Raw genomic sequence first — 18,081 nt, 5'->3', positions numbered from 1 at the left:
CATCCTTTTCATTTCAAAGTAATTTTAAAGTTTTTGGAAAAAAATTTAGTTTGCATTAAAACAGGAATGCCGAATTGTTGGCATGTTATTTTGGAAAACAAGTTTTTGTATTTGTGTAATTAAGATAAGACCGCCAATTTCAGGAGGATGAATAATGACGGTCTGCAAAGAAAGAATTTCTCTGAAAGAATATTGGAAGACTCGGTTTACTATAATAATGTTAATGGACTTTGCTGCAAAAAAAAATCTATTATATTTATCTGTAGTACATTCTGTGAGATGCACAGTTATGTATTTTAGTGCAGTAAGCCCAGGCTTCTCTTCTTTTGATTCAGTGGGTGTGTCTGACCACTATATAGTGAGTTATCTTTGAGCCATCTGAGATATCTGAGGTGTTTATATTATTGAAACACACACACACACACACACTTGCAAACCCCTTATATTTATTATTAAGATTTAGATGGCGATCAACTTACACTTTAGGAAGCATTCATGCATAAATCTGCTTGATTCTGAATGTTTCACACATTTATAGTTGATTGATCACTTTGGTTATGCTGTTAGTTTCAGTCGGGTCGGTGAGTAGTTTATCAAAAGCTAAAACCAAAATTTAAAGCTAATGCAAACAGCCTATTTTGTTGCTTAGGTTGAGAAGAGTGTACTATTACTTTTCTAAGCGATTGGATTGAGTTTTCACCTATTGGATTGTAGGTGTAGGATTGTATATCCACATTGAAGAAGGGATCTAAGCCATATTTGGGGAGTTAAGTACCTCGAAACTACAAACGCCCCATTCAGATTTTCTTCCAAAAATGTATACTGAAACAAAATGTGTTGTTTCAACTTTAAAAAGTAAGTGTTCGTGCTGCCTTAATTTTAAGTTTTGTCAACTTGAAATGTGAAGTTGTACTGAGTGACAACTTGGATATTTGAGTTGACTAAACTTAATTTTTAGGTACTGTAGCAAAAACACGTTAAGTTGAAACGAATTGTTGTACAGTGTATTTTTACTTGCTGTTATAGTATTATATACTTTTATATAATTTCTGTATAATTTATTATGTATAAAATATATTTTATAATATTATATAATATTATTGTAGTTAATGTTGTCATTGAGTTGCCATTTGATCAGTTCTATATATATATATATATATATATATATATATATATATATATATATATATATATATATATATATATCTACAAAATATATTTTTATTTATATAGAATTTTTATTTTACTTTTTGTTTTATTTATTCAGTTCTGCACATCTAAATGTGTTAACAGTTAAATAAATGTCACAGCTTCATTGGTCAGTCAGTGGGAAGGCTTTAGTTGTTTTGAGGGCCGCTCACACCGGCATCGGCTCTGTTTGTGTATCTCCTCTGCGGCAGTCTCAGCTGACTGTGATTACAGTGATGCACAATAATGGCTCCGGCTGCTCAGCGGGAGGTCAGAGGTCACACTGTGCTATCAGGCCATCACAGGCACTGGCTGATATGTGCTCCCAGTCATCTGTGGCTTTAGATAAGCTCGCACGAAAAAAAGAGACAAAACTCTGATTATCTGATCATTTCAGAAAGGACAAACTGGGTCAACTGCGTGAACGCTCCAGCAGAAACAAAATGACAAAAATGAGAAAGGACAGTGAGGCGAAATGGTACAAAAGTACAAATGTCAGACCTGTGCTTCGCACACTATGCTGAACGCATTGAAACGCAACTCCAGAGGGAATTAGCACACAATTGAGGTTTAATATGGCGGCTTCTGTAGCGAAGGCTGTTGTAGTACTGTGGGGTGAGCATATTGAAAATGACAAGAGACAGGCTAGTCTAATGACTACAGCTCTCTGGGGATTCCTTCTTGACCTCTTCTATAGCTAATTGCTTCCATTATTCTTGCCCTACAGTGAGAAGAATGAAGCTGGGGTGGGAGGATCCTATTATAGCCCCCCACCCCCCAATGCTATGAATGACAGATGAGAAAGATGTGACTCAGCAAAGGGTGATGCAAAATCTGGCTGGGTTCTTGATGATCAAACTTGTCATTTTATAAAGCAAAACATATATAAGGTGTATAATCTCAATATAGACACTAAGATTTAATGTATACTGTAGGTAAAAATGTGATATTTTTGTGTCAAATGTTCTATGTCATATTATACACAGAAAAAATCATCTGCATGGTTACAGTGTAATGAGAGCTTTTCCAGAGATATGGTTGCGTAACACATGCAGTGGCAAGTGCTAGTCATGTGTGGGAGAGACGCCTCAGGAGAGCCGGAAGGTTCCTCTGAGCAACTATCCATGGACAGGTTCACATTAGCCTAATCGGACAGGTTGTCTATGTACGTCAGAGAATGAGTCCATCTCTGACGGAAAACACTGAGTTTGGACTTGTGACACCAACCATGTCCAGCATCTGCTGAGTCCAGCTAATAATGAATTATTTGGATAATGTGTGCCTCAGTTTCACCACAGTCTGTTTACAGAGTTTATAATGTATACACTCAAAAGTGGCGAGTACTTGTTAAAATAGCAAGCTCTTTAAAATCATACATAGAGATATACAGTATGCATAATTTAATAGCAGTATACTTTACATATTTATTATTGATTTGGCTCTGCCCTCACATCTGAGCACAAAACTCTGCTTGGATAGTTTCAAGATAGTTCAAAATAATTAATACAATAATAATTGAATTGTTCATATGTGTTTATTCAGGGACTTGGATAATGGATAGGGGGCGCTGGCCCAAAAAAGGTTGAGAACCACTGATGTAGAGGTTGCCTGGTGACGTTAATTGAATGAAAAGCTAGGATTTCTCAGCACTCAATGTTGAAAGGTTCACCATCCCTTGTTTTTTAACCACACATTCATCCTATTTGTCTCTCCAGGAGCAGTGAAATGCATTTGGAATTTTTTTTTTTTTCGTTTTGGAGCAGAACAGCTTGATAATCCTTTTGGAGTATTTATTTATGGTTAACTCCTCTTGTGCACACACCAACGAGAAATTTGTCACTTCCTCTTGGCATTCCCTTCCACTGCCCCTGTTGTGTCTGTGTTGAATATTCATTGCAGTTGGCATCGCAGGAAAAAAGTGGCATACTGATCAGTCATGCTATTTTTCACCAACCACATTTACAAGATGCTCTGCTTACACCCTGCTCAACATAATTTCCCCCGCTGTTATAACTGAACTGACAATTAAATGATTTGTTCCTTGTTGAATATCATATTTCTTTGTAGACAGTATTTACTTGTAGTATAACACATTTTGCGACAAATGTTGCAAAGAGAACTAATACATTTGATTTGTTCAAGTTTAGATGAAAACGAAGAGGCTGAGCATGTTATTAAAATATTTTTTTATTTTTTTATTTATTTATTTTTTTAAGTAAACCAGCTTGGGTATATATATACTGCTATATTATAGTTTTTATTAAATTTTTTATATTCTAAAATAAAAATGCTAATCGTACAGTACATAGTGAAATTTCTTAGTTTGGATAAAAGTACCATTTAAATGACTACCTGCTTGTTTTTAAGTGTCACAACACCTGCAGCATTCCGGTATGATACTCTTCCTGCCTCTTTCTAGTTTTCTAATCTTTAAACAAAATTTCCTCCTCAGCTCAGCGATCTTTTCATCCAGTTTGACGAGAAACCTCATGGGGCCGCCTCCCTCGCTCAGGTCCACAAAGCAGTACTTCCAGATGGGAGGACGGTGGCAGTGAAAGTACAGCATCCCAAGGTCCAGCGGCAAAGCTCCAAGGACATTGTTGTGATGGAGGTAATTACAGAGGGAGCACGGCTGCCGATGCCTGGCTTCTGATGCCTAATTCACACGCTCTGTCATTGTCACACGCCCATGTATAGCTCGATTCTTCTAGGGGCCTATTCACCTCCCATTAGTGCTTAAAAAATAGATTCCATCATTCAACCTACAGTTTTATTCATTTATTGTATTGCAAATAGCCATTTGTCCATGCACCTACAATTTCATTTGTATCACATATAATTACTCTATTATGGCCAAGTCTTACTCAGAGTCTTGGTTTAGAGTTCTGGGCTTCAGTTTAATGTCGTATACAGTTGTGCAAGTTTTCATATCCCTTCCTGAGATGTTTAGCACTTTTTTTTTTTTTTTTTTGCAAAACATGATGTTTCTTGTCAGGGCCTATAAAACGATATACTAAAATAAAAAAATCATCAATCATCTTGATCAGACCATGCAATGTGTAACTATATGTTTGTCTGTGTCTTTCTTCAGTTTCTCCTTCAGGTTGTCCACTGGTTGTTTCCAGACTTTGCTTTTATGTGGCTGGTGGAAGAGGCCAAGAAGAACATGCCTCTGGAGCTGGACTTTCTCAATGAGGGCAGAAACGCTGAGAAAATAGCAGACATGCTCAGGAAGTTCAACTTTTTGAAGGTTTGTGAAAGTGTCTCTTTTGGCGCTTTTCCATTACCAGTACCAGCTCAACTCGACTCGGCTCGGCTCGCTTTTCGCTCCGTTTTCCATTGCAGATAGTACCTCCACAATAGTACCGCGTCGTCATAGCGACGCCGCAGGAAACTGCCGTGACTTAATCTTTTACGTGAGACGCGCGAGACACACCCGCTACCCACACACACAGGACAATGGAGGAAATTGAGTGTATGCTGTTTTTGGATGTTTTTGTTTTTGCTGTTTTTTTTATTCAGGATACTCCGTCAGGCGCGTGCAATGATGACGCAGTGAATAGTGACGATTCTCTCTGACCAATCAGCAGTCTGTCGTGTTTTCACGTCACATTTTAGTATCGCCTCAGCTCGCTTAGAACCTCGCCGGAGGTGGTACGAAAAAAAGTACCTGGAAGCAGGTACAGGTACAACTTTTACACAGTGGAAAACCAAACAGAGCCGAGTCGAGTCGAGGCGAACCGAGGCGAGCTGGTACTGTGTAGTGGAAAAGCGCCATTTATGTGGCATTGGGGAATAACTGGTGATAGTCTTTGGGCGTACAGCAGCAATTTAACCTTTTAAAATCTGAGGTCTTGCCCTCGGTTTCACAGACAAGGCTTAAGCTTAGTCCCAGACTAAAATGCATGTTTGGGCTGTTGAAAGCAACTTGCAGTGACATATCTTAAAATATGTCACTGCCATTGTTTTTTCTCAAGATGCACACCAGTGATGTTTTTTTTTCTAGGACACATTTATAAAATCTACTTAAATCTAAGCTATGTCACAAGTTTATAAAATCTACTTAAATCTAAGCGATGTCACACGTTTTTTAGGCTGACATTTTTTTTGTCACATACAGCAAACATCTCCTCACTATCCGCTAGCTGCCTGTCCCCTGAACACACTGTAAAAAAACGCGGTCTCTGTAGACAGCCCAGGCTCCACAAACAGAAACAAAACAAACTGGCACAGCCTGGACCACGAAACATAACAAACAGCGTTCCAGCCAATAACCGACAAGAATGATTTGGGGGTGGGGGTTGGGGGGTTAGTGCGCGTGCACATGAAGGGGGGTGTTGGGGGTGGAGGAGAGAGAAGCATGAAGAGGGATGTTAGCTAGAGGAGAGATGTCCTAGATAACGACAACGACTAACGTTAGAATTATATTCTCTTGAATTTTGATATGGCCGACACGACACATGAACAAATAGCAAAGAAGAGGGAAAAGAAGGAATGTGCAAAGTCCCGAATTTACATCGGAAAAGCCTTCGAAAGGTGGGCCTTAATGTCTTAAATTACCTCAGGTTTTAAAAGAAATCATGATGACTTGCAGCCAGGTTCACTTGTTCATAAATGGTAAGATTACTTCCTTGAAATGATCAATGATTATTATTATTTTTTTAAATATACATTGCCTTCATGAAATAATTAATTTGCTCACTTTCGTTTGGAATGACTCTTAAGAGTTGTGTGCCCTTCAAGGCTGCACGAATGCCATGAAAAATCGCTTTTCAACAGACTTCAGCACTACAAAACAAAAAGCTCAGACTTTTTGACAGTTCAACATCTTATTCTGAGAATTTTGTCAACTTTCAAGTGAAGCAAGTCACATTACAAGTCCTACTTAAACACCATACTAGCTTTAACTTGCACTTTTTCACACTGTCTCGGCTAGATGCTACACATCGGAGTGCCCTCATATTTCTCCCCTGCAAAAAAACTTTGCAAGGTAAATAATCTGTCATAACAACTGCCAAATGCTTCCAGGCAAGTCCCCTTTTCATTTTTAAATGAATAACAAAGAGACCTGGCTGGCCCTGCAGGGTAATAAGAATTGCCTGGGTTCACAACCGCTGATTTGTGCCTCTAATGCACACTATTAGCTCTGTCAAAATGTTTGACAGCGGAGCACAAGCCGCCATGTCAGGAATAAATCCCCGGCTCTCCGCATCAGCCTCTCGCCCTGTAAAACAAGCATGATTATACAGAGGCGGCGGTGTGGCAGAGTCGCAGGCAGTTCAGAGCGTGTGGCTGTTCCACAAGGCAGACACTGAGCTGAAAAATGGCTCTGTTTATATGGTGGTAACGGAGGGATTTTTTATCGTTGACGTTCGTTTGATAAAGAGAGCGGAGAGGAACTAGGCTGAAAGAGTGTCGCCGGAGGTGGTGGCAAAAGCCAGGCCTTGGTATCAGGTGGAGGGAAATTATCAAAGAAAAAAAGTCTGTAAATCTTCCTCATTATGAGCAGAAAGTTTTTTAATTAGTGAGACAAGTTGGTAGAGCGATAGAGCACCAGATAAGCAGCGATGTTCAGGAACAGGAAGCTGTCGTATGGAAGAGGAAGGTCATCTGAAGCATCAAGAAAGCCTGCTGCTTTGAGCTCTATGTGCAGATTATAGCTAATTTTGAGCATCTGGCATTATCCGTCACAAAGAATCTTATTGCCTGAACCCATTTTCTCTATTTCACTGTCAGGAAGTACAGATAGCGACTCTCGGCAGTGTGCAAATTGGCGATTTCGGTGTGGCTAGTGATGCTGCGTGCTCATAGTGCACAGTCTATAACTGTTTTCCACAGTTTAGTTCTTTACTGGTGCTTGATAAGTTAAGTATCACTACTACTCTCGCTCGTCGACCAACGCCGACAGAGGTAACACACTGATCCAACAGAACCCAATGAAGTGTCTGCACCGACAGACGCCGGCAACAGTGTGAATTGGCCTTAAAACCACTCAAAACACCCTTGCAAAAATGTTCTATATAGTATGAATATGGGTAGTATGAATGTAATCCGGACATACTACATCCATCATGTTGTTATTGTCACGTGACCTACCAGTGTCAGTTGCGTCGCTTCACTGCCATTCATTAATCCCCTCCCGTGGCCTCATGGGATTGTAAAGTGTCCATCGAATGCGCACTTCAGAATCTCGCCGGAAGTAGTTGGTCATCCGGGGACTTTTTTCAAATACTATGTATTCGGACATACTACTCTTTTGGCATACTGTTTTACGCATACCATATAGTAGGGAAGTATTCGATTTTGGATGCAGCGTTAGAACACCTCAGGAGCCACATAGCAAAGCTTAAAAAAAGCTAAAAATTCCAGAATAAGACTTAAATAGGATGTTTTTCATTATTTATTCAACATGCAAATAATAATTAGTACAAATGAAGTAAAACATGGCACAGCTTCCTGCAAAAAACTGCTGAGAATCTGTTTCTTGTTTTGTTTTCTTTCAGATCCCAAAGATTCACTGGGATCTTTCCACTAAGCGCATTCTAACCATGGACTTTGCGGAGGGTGGTCAGGTCAATGACCGGGAGTACATGAGGAAACACGGCATCAATGTCAATGAGGTAAGAGAGACGCCCTTATCTCTGTGTTACTCTGAAACAGAACATCGGTTCTTCAGAAACACTCAGAACTGCAGCCCAACAATCGGCACTTGTCACAACTCAAGATCGCTTAATCAGTAATTTCACTCTGCTGATGTCAATTTGAGCATGGAAAAGTGCTCTGGAATGTTAATGAAGCAGTCACGTTTCCTGCTGTGGGTTCTGGAAGCTTTGAAGACGTTTCTCTTTGCCCTGTTCCGAGAGGCTCTGACACCGCTGAAATGGAGGCTGCTTGGTTTGATGAATTATGCCTCTCAAATTTCATTTCATTTTTCTAGCCCTTAGCAGATGAGCACTAAATTAAATCAGGCTCTTTTTCATATTTATATCACAGACTGTTTTTCCGTTGCGGCTGCAATTTATTCTACTCCGCCGCTTTTGTCAGCACAAGGACTCGCCACGAGATCGAGCGCCTTTTTAATTTTGCACTTTCGTTAAGGTGACTCGTGTCTCAGGGTGAATTAGGTTACACACAATGGCTTTGGTTAGAATGGAGGCCCTACAGAGCGAGCTAATCTGTAGTTATGCGGGGCCAGGGGACAACAGAGTGATGAATAAACTTAGGGGGTGACTCTTGTGAGGCCCGGAGGATAACAGAGAAACGGATGCTAATGGACTATTGATTGATGGACCAGCGTCTATTCACACGGATATGTTTTACGTCACCATTGCCACTGCATTATCATTGTCTTGTTATTTGATGATGGTTGAGTTATCACTTTGTCAGCTTGCTGTAGTTTAAAAATAAAAATATGCATAGAAAAAGAAACTTGAGCGAACTTCACTCCTCTTAACACAAAGTTTGCAATGCTCTTATCCAAGGGTGGGGATTTTGACAAAAAAACTTGAGTTTGTCACAATATCTCTACAAATCACAAATTAGTGCTGAAAATTCAGCCGGAAAAAAAAAAATGTATATATTAAATAACGTGTGATAATGCCTGTTTTTTGGATAATCTAGAACATATTAACTATACTTCATCTCATTTCATTGTCTTCTCTTTTTATTAGTGCTGTAAAAAGTCTTAAATATCTTACATAGCATAGAAATAAAAACATTGTGGTATTTGCATTTGGTCTTTGTTGATGTTTGTTGATAGACAGACGAGAGCCTCTTCTATTTAGGCGTTGTCACACTGAAGAATCATTGTCAGAGTCCTCTTAAACTTTGTCTTCACTCATTATCACTCATGTAAATGTTTTTTTATTGGCTCAGACTGAAAATCAGCAAACAGCTTGCATTTCAGCCTTTTTTGCTGATATGATGAAAGTCAGAAAATATTCAATATTCTTCAAAATATCTTAGAAGAAAGAGAAAGTTATACAGGTTTGGAACGATGTGAGTGAATGATGACAATTTTCAATTTTGGGGAAACTAAACTCCCTTTAATAACCATTCTAGACTTGTTTGGGACACGTCTTCTTCACTGTTATGTGCGAATAACATAAGCAGTCCTTGTAGTAGTCGCATTACACTACAGTATATTCCAACTTGCCACCCAACTCCAGTCGTTTCAAAACAGTTTCTATAAACATTGATGCTCCATCCAGTTCACCCAAATATCACATCTTGTTCTGTTCAATATTTTAGTTATTTCACAAGCAGCTTCCTTCATCATATTTCCAGATTTCATGCGTCGCTTTTCCATGGAAGAGAGGGAAATATTGAAAGCACCAGTGAAATAGATGAAGAGATTTTTAGAAACGCAGAGCGAGAAAAAGACTGCAGTCGATGAGAGCCGTGCGAACGCGCCGGCTTTTGTTAAATGACTAAATGGGATCATTTTAGCACCTGCTTTGTTTGTGTCACTCTGTCATTATATTTCCTCCGACCTGTTTTGTCTGTCTGAATTAATATGCACATTTGCTGCCAGTTTGTTTTGCAAAGCTCGCTGAGGCTTTAAACGGCAACCTTTCCTTATCGTTGTACACCCAGGCGTCAGTGAGCCTGACAGACGGGTAAACACAGCCTGAAACCGGTCTCATAAGCCACCGAGCCATGCTTAAAGGGCACCGCACACCTTTGAAAGACGGAGGAGGGAACGGTCGGCGGGTGGATTGCACATCAAGCATTTATCACACCCCCCTCTCACTCGCACGTACACACGAGTGCACATAACATTTATTTTCCTTTACGCGGTGTCACACACAACCACTGCTTGGATTTCTTCTGCCGAGCCATTTTTCTTTTTCTTTTTCTTTGCAGATAGAGGACTGGGTTATGGGCGGCACTGATTAACTGATGCTCCCTGGTACAGTGTGGGAAATGAGGATGCATTTTAAAAGAAAACGGCGTACAAATTTTATGCAGAGCTTGAAAATGCAATCAAAGGGCTCGGTTCATCAGACTCATTTGGAGTGGTGCAATTTAGTGAACGCTTCCGCTTATATTTTTCCTCTCTCGTTCTAATGTGTCGCCGTGCGCGCGTGTCTCGTCTGCTTTGCGAGTGCGTCTGAACGCTTTTAAGAGGGTTTTAGAGGTTCGGGGGAATGAAAGCGATCGTGGTATTAGCAAGTGTGCCACGTGGCCGCTCAATGGGGTTTTGCTAAAGAGACGCTCTCCATTGGAACAGGTTGAAAAGGCAGTACAGCCTGCTTGCTTAAAAAGACACTTTATTTTGAAATTGCTGAGCCGTGGGGGGTTAGCAGAGCCGGTGGGAAACAGAGCTGGAGGCTGCGAGAGGAAATGAGTCTGCTCTCTGGAAGGGCATCTGAGCAGCGGGACCTGAAGACTATGGAGAACATATTTTTGGTGCCTTAAACTGCACCCACCGTCACGGTTTTGCATGAAAAGCAAACCGAGTGCTTTAAATTCAAGGAAACAGAGCAGACATGTATTTGAAATATATTTGAAAATATCTGTGTATATACCGTAGACCCCAAAAAAGACACTTAAGACACTCAAATAGATGAATGTCTTCATTGTACAACAAAATATTGAACCAAGTGTTATTTATTTTAGTGGGAGAAAAAGAGAATGCTTTCCATAGATACGTCGTGATTTTTTGGGGAAAACGTTTAATTTTTATCCTTTTGTTTGTTATGTTTATTTGCTTGCTCAGTGTCTGTATGGATTTCAGTTCTTGTGGTTTTATTGGCTTTAAGGACCTTTAAAATTAATGAAATAATTTGGCGAAGCGTAATGCGGTCAAGACCTGCCTGGAAGTACTTTAGCGGTGTGCTTATCTTAGAATGTTTGTCAACCAATCAGAATTGAGCATTCAACTGCCCTGTTGTATAAATGTATTCATATTTATTGTACGTTACTGTAAGTTGGCTTTATATGGATGCTATACTTCCATTATTCTGTCTGTTTGCATTTGTTTAGCACTGAATCCATTCGAATAATAAACTGGACACATGCTAATTCTATAAGCACTATTTAATTTCAGTTGGTTCGTTGGAAATCCAGGCAAATAGGGGAAGAACCTTTGGGAAATTAGCTGTGTGAAATGCCAATCACTGTTAGATTTCATGCTGTCATTGGATTTTGTGGCTCCCAAAGCATATGTTGACAAATGTTAGAATGAGAAATTGAGGTGCTGTGCAGAGCTGTCCGTGCATATAGAGGACAACAAATGGACATTTTGTGTTGGTTGTAAACTGAATGTAAATGGCTGATTGGAGGGGATGAAAAGAGGGAAAAATCAGTATTAGTTTTTTGTCTAGTAAAGATTTACTGGTAATATTTAATGAAATGTCATCATAGTCATCATGCTCTTTATTTAAAGCCATCATGAAATTAAAATTGACAATGAAATATTTCAGTATTTATTATAAATGATTGATCTTATCAGTATTTATTTTTAAAAACAGGTATTTTAATCTCTTCTCTACTCTGATGATGTGTTCACTGGCGTGAGTGCGGGAAAACTCAGATGAGATAAACAGCAATAGCAAACCACAAGAATCCAACAATCCAATCAATACCTAATGAATCTAAATCTTTCCTTGATCTAGAAGCCGTTTCACTTGGATATACGTCACTATAGGGAAGAAAAGACTATCACAACTTCCGTATCATGCTGACTTTAATGTAAAGATATCAATATGTAGTGGTGGTGTTTTTTTCCCTATGATGTAATTCCCACACTTAAAAAAACACTCTTAAGCCAACCTAGTTTTGCTGGCTTCCCAATCTGGCCAGGCTTTTCTGGTTTAGCTGGCTGGTCTCCAAGGCTTATTGTTATGTCAATATGGAACACTATATGAAAATGATAGAAAATGGCTTTAAGTAATTGCGTCCACCATGGAAACTTAGTGCTGTAGCCTCTTTAACTTAGAATAAAGAGGTGAAGATCAGTCATCTCTTCTCCCTGGACACCTTCACTTCCCTTCAATCTTTCACTCATGGCGTAAATGCCATATTGCCCTGTGCCTTCTTCTTTCGCTCTTTTTCTCTCTTGCATATAACTTCAACTGCCAGGTACTTCAGACTTTGAGTACCTGGCAGTTGAGGCACATAATATACAGTACACTGAGACTAATCTGTAAATGTCTACATTCTGTTTTCTCTAGGTCTTTTTCTCTCTCAGAGTTTGAGAGTACTTTTATAGAATCAACCGCATGCAAAATGTTCCTCCCAGATGCGACCAGAATAAGTGGTAATGATTAAAGTCAACGCTATATTAGCCAGCATCACGGACGATCCTGCCCTCCGTAACCTCGACCATTCCCCTTGCAGTACTCATTAGGCACCGGACAGCCTTTACAATGCTCACAAAAGTAAATAAAGCAAACAGTGCAGCCAAGCGCTTTATCAGGGCCGAATACTGGCTCTGGCATTAGCCAATGATGATGAGAATTATTAGACAGCTGATGGGATAGATACAGAACATAATAAATGATGGAGTCTACCTCTGAAAATGGATAGAATTATTAACTGGCTCTGGCATCTGCGAGCTTCTGTGTGGGAGCTGGCGTGCAAGTAATCAAAAGATTGATGATGGCTGGAATGGACTTTTCTCTCTGTGTTCTGCCAACGTGCACGGAATGTCGGAACATTTTATTATTTTCTTTACTATCCAGATCTAGCAAAGTGTACAGACATTGTAAATTAGCTTGAGCTAAGGAAATCCCAAAATGCATTGCAACAAGCTCAGCGCAAAAAAATGATATCCAGGAAAAATCGAGAAATACAATTTATAGATATCTTTATTAAATAATAGAAATTGCTACTAATAAATAAGGTTGCACTATTTTGCCTAATATTTGTGTTTCTTAGAGTATTACAAGGCATATCGTTAGCCTAAGAAATTGACAATGCCCAGCTCTATCAGAGTCAGTTGTGAGTCTAGTTTCCGATTATTTATTCATGTTAATATTTATTATGAAATACATTTCAATAAACTTTTATTTAAATTAAAAATGTATGTATTTATTGATTCAATTATTATATTTATTAGCTATTTGACCAAAACATAAAATTCTGTCATCATTTACTAACGCATGTCTGTTAAAAACCCATTAGCAGTTAGCTAAGGCCTTGTGTCCACCAAAGCATTTTTTTTTCCCGATACTAGTGTATTTATCCAATTTTTTAAAACGCAACAGTGTGACGGGGCACTGAACGTCTGTTTCATGCTGAGCGCTCTGGGTTTTTTACCGGTTACTGAGAGTTAAAGAATGTTCAACTTGGGGTAAATAGCAGCGCTCATAACTGTCACTTTTTACCCAGCCGTCCAATCACAGTGGAGGAGGGGCGGGACAAATACAACACGACCAACCGTCATATACTGCTTGTACAATGATAAGAAGCGACAACAAGAAGCTCATCTCTTCATCCAAAACTAGTGCCAGAGCAAGTACATTACATTGTGTCGACATTTTTATATTCAGAAACATAATATTTGCAGAAATGAGATACTATGAGCACATAGTATGAAATAAGCACATGCGTCTCAACTAAAAAAAAAACGTGCCGCTAACGCGCTCTCAAACGCCCTCAGCAATGCATTTTCAGAAGAGCGCTGGCGTTTTCAGCTGGCTTAAAACGCACTGGTGGACGCGCGGCCTAAGAGGGTGTAAACTATAATATCCAGTGTGTCTGTTGGGGGTGCTTCTCAATCGGAAGGTTGCGTCTCAGTAAGGCTGCATATCTCGACTGCCACTTCATCAAGCTCCGTGAAAGGCCGTCTTATTTTGAAGGATCCTTGGAAGGCAGCCTTCGTTTTGCGTCTCTCATTCAGCTCATTTTGAAGGATGCATCAAGTGTATCCTTCACGTTCTTCAATCACCCACCATCCTTTGCACACATTCCAATTGACGAAAAAGAACTGACGGGAAAAGTCAGCATTGAGCTTGTCTGAGTTCATTATCAAACGTAAGACGAAAAATAATGTTTTTGGAAATGAAGGCATACTTATGCAAATGAATCACTTAACACTAAACTGCCAATAATGTAAGCCACTGAGTAACCACAGACTGGTGGTTCAAATCCCATCTGGCCAATCCTTGTGGGTCAGGCAATGCGAGGATTTATCTCTATTAGCAGCGATTCCTACATCACAGTGAATTGAGCGCTCTTTAAATAGCCACATGAGCCTTTGGGCTGCTTCTGAGAGTCCTCCTCTACTCCACGAGGTCTCTGGAGGGCCCTGGATCTGTTACAGCATCCATGCTGCTCTGAGAGAGACTGAGTGTGAAGGGGGAATCAACCCTGATGCTATTTTAGCCTAAATACTTTCATTGTGTTTTTTCATCTCTCTGGCTCTCTTCCTCCTCTTAGAATAAAATCGGATGAAATTGAAAAATAATGATTATATTTATAATGTTTTCTATTTTTATTTTAAATGTTTTTTTTTAAAAGGGATAAATGGAAGATGACAGGAAATGATGAGAAGAGGAGGGAACGGGATGGGATAATCATATGAGATTGACTAAAACTTTTGTTGCCTACATGAGCACCACAGCTAAGTGTGCCAGAGCAGGTTATCAAACTACTCGGCCATTGCTCTGACCTGTTTTCTGTTGTTTTTTAGTGAATTATGAGTAAATAATGTGTACAATAAATGTATCCATTGACACTACACAACACATACATGTTTCAAAAGTTTGGGACCAGTATGATTTTTTTGGGGGATTTTTTTTAAAGAAGTCTCTAATGCTCGCCAAGGCTGCATTTATTCAATCAAAAATACAGTAAATCAGTAATATTGTGGAATATTACTATTTAAAATAAATATTTTCTATTTGTTTATGTTTTAAAATGTCATTTATTCCTTTGATCAAAGCTGAATTTTCAGCATCATTCAGTGTCACATGATCCGTCAGAAATCATTCTAATATGCTGATTTGGTGCTCAAGAGACATGCTGAACACAGTTGTGCTGCTTAATGTTTTTGTGTGAACTGATAAAAAAAAATTTTCAAGATTCTTTGATGAATAGAAAGTTCAAAAGAACAGCATTTATTTGAAATAGAAATGGTTTGTAACATTGTCTTTACTGTAATATATGTTGACATAATGCTGATCCCTGCCCACCCTGTTTTCCAGATAGTGGTCTCATCCATTAAAAAATCAAAACAAAAATCATCAGCTTTTGGTGGCGCAACTTAACTTGGCAAAAACGAACTTCTTGAAGAGGTGCGTTTCGCTGAGTCATGTAATCTTCATTCACACAAGTGCGCTTTCCTCCATGATCTGACTGGGCCTGGCAGAGTGAGCGCATGTGTTGATATTATTTCTGTGATTATTATGAAGTATGTAATGAGGAGGTGAAGATGTGCAGCTGTCACACAGAGCAGAGCCAAGGCGCTTGTCAAGTGTTGCTCCATTTCAGCGCCTATTAAAAGCCTCAAACTCCATTATATTCCACAGGAAGTTTAGTCCCCTTTGCGAGACGCTGTTGTGAGGCGCTCTCAAATGATTCGGTTTGTCTCAAAGAGTCATTACTGCAATAATAAGGTGTGAAATACTGTAATCCGCATGTTCTGAATCAAACCAAATCTTTGACTGTTTGGAACCACTTGATGTTTGTTTTTTTATTTCCTCAGAAGTGTTTTAGACTTACTTGTTGGATCAGTTTGAGCTCTGTGCTGTGGCGAGTGATGTAGTGAGTTTTATAAAGAAAGATGCTTATGGACACACAGGTGGTGGACACTGTATAAAAACAGCAGTGTTTTTTATACTTGTTTGATTTTTATAGGAAGATCACTTGTCTGACTTGGAGAAGGTTATTAGTCTAGTCATTTTTGTGTTCTTTGATTGTAATTGGAGTTATCTGGTGTTGACATGTTACGACACTGTTCACATGTCATTTTGACTTTAAATGAATTGATCTAGATTTGCATTTGATAGATGGAAGCCAAAAGATAAGATTGTTTGTCACATCATTTAACACACAAGTTGTCATTATTTACTCACCCTCATGTGTTCAAAACCTGCATGACTTTATTAATTCCACAAATATTTCAAAGTATTTAAATTATTCAATTGTTATTGTTCCTACAATGAAATTCAGTTCTACAATAAAAAAAAAAACAACAACAATGGACCATATTCTAAAAAAAATAAAAAAAATAAAATATTTTTTCAAAATCTCTTACCTTTTGTATTTAATAAAATAATGCAATTCATACAGGTTTGGAACACGAAGTTGAGTAAATGATGACTCATTTTTGGTGAACTACCCCTTTAACATTAAAACTAAATACCACTTTTAACCACTTGTTTACCAGCATCCTCACAAAAAAAGACTGTGAAGTTGCTCTGCCATCTTTCAGCGTCCACTTGACATGGTCCAATCAAACATGATGACTGTGACACTGAAGTGTGACAGTGAAGAATCCGTCTCCTGCTGCAACACACTCTCTTCACTGTCGCCCCGTCCAACCCACCAGATAACAAATAGAAAAGACGTAATTAATTACCATAATTGAAAGACGGTGTCCCTTTGAGATCAATTGTTTGCGGCGCTGGTGGCTCTTTCTCCCAGTGGTCACTGATTAATGGGATGCAGGACTGTAAATGGCCTCTCAGTAATGCTTCGTGTTGTTATGCATTAGTAGCTTGTAATGGAGGACTTTTTGTTTTCCCAGCTCCGCCGCACTCTGCCTGTCAGATCGCTTGCCTCTTTAAGGTGACTGTGAGTCGTGTTTCTACACGCCGACAGTGCTCGGCGCTGACAGTACAAAAAGCCTGCGCTGGCTTATCCTCCTGCTGAAAGGGACTTGTGGATAATGATACAGTGTATAATTGATATTATGAACACAGGCCTTTTTTTTTTTCCTTTTTTTTCCCCTTCTTTTTGCAGAAGGCGTTGTCAAGGTGCCGGAACGAGCCGTTCCCTGGCTGCGTTCATGTGTGCGTCGCGGTTGTCAGTATTTAGGTCAAACAGAGGCGTCCTAACAGGAAATCCCGACTGACAAGCGCAGTGGAGGTGAGATATTAAAGAAGACAGCTTGTCTTAGAGTGGATGACATGCTTGAAGATTGAAACAAACACTCCTTTCAGTACCTGACGCTCAGCCCGGGTCTTTAACTGAGCCCTGGAACTACACTCAACCACCGTAGTCACACATAATGCTCAATCATCCTGGTCGAGACGTCATAAATGAACGTCATATATGGTTCTTCTGTACACAAATGTACTAAAATTATGACTGGCATGTTGTGGCACGCACAACCCAGCTATTAAACAAGACATCTTTGGTTACCCAGGCTATTTCTAGAGACCCAGTGCATTTTTTTTTTCTTCCTTTTTTTGGATTTGGACCAGTAAACAACCATCCAGATCACCCTAGCAACTACCTAGTAACCATGCACACTATATCGATACCTTTTTTTTTATCGGTATTGTTTGACATTGGGTATTTAAGTGTGCATATTGAAATTACCTTAAAATAATTATATATTTTCATATAAATTTTCTAAATGAAACTGTTAAATGTAATCTTGTAATCTAAATTTGTACTGTATATATTGACATTATGCCTAAATTCACTTAAAGCATTTAAATCGATCAATTGAATTATAGAATTAAAATCACCCATTTTCCAAAACATGAAAATAATTAAGTCCATCCATCCATCCATCCATCCATCCATCCATCCATCCATCCATCCATCCATCCATCCATCCATCCATCCATCCATCCATCCATCCATCCATCCATCCATCCATCCATCCATCCATCCATCCATCCATCCATCCATCCATCCATCCATCCATCCATCCATCCATCCATCCATCCATCCAAATTTTAATATATATTAATGCATCCCTAGATTATTTTC

The 18,081-nt window shown here is 39.2% G+C and overlaps 1 protein-coding gene across 2 annotated transcripts in view; it reads left to right on the top strand.

The window, feature by feature from the left end:
- The window catches only part of adck1 (aarF domain containing kinase 1), a 117,330-nt gene that overhangs the window by 61,307 nt on the left and 37,942 nt on the right, over positions 1-18,081 (top strand). For both annotated transcript variants that reach the window (XM_079854384.1, XM_079854385.1), the window contains 3 exons: positions 3,641-3,799; positions 4,280-4,438; positions 7,692-7,808. In XM_079854384.1, the coding sequence (XP_079710510.1) occupies positions 3,641-3,799; positions 4,280-4,438; positions 7,692-7,808 (435 nt within the window). The remainder of the gene's footprint in view (positions 1-3,640; positions 3,800-4,279; positions 4,439-7,691; positions 7,809-18,081) is intronic.

Source organism: Squalius cephalus (assembly GCF_949319135.1).
Source record: "Squalius cephalus genome assembly, chromosome: 20".
NCBI lineage: Eukaryota > Metazoa > Chordata > Actinopteri > Cypriniformes > Leuciscidae > Squalius > Squalius cephalus.
The sequence above is the reverse complement of the archived record's forward strand: the minus strand, read 5'-3'. Positions and strand labels throughout refer to the sequence as shown.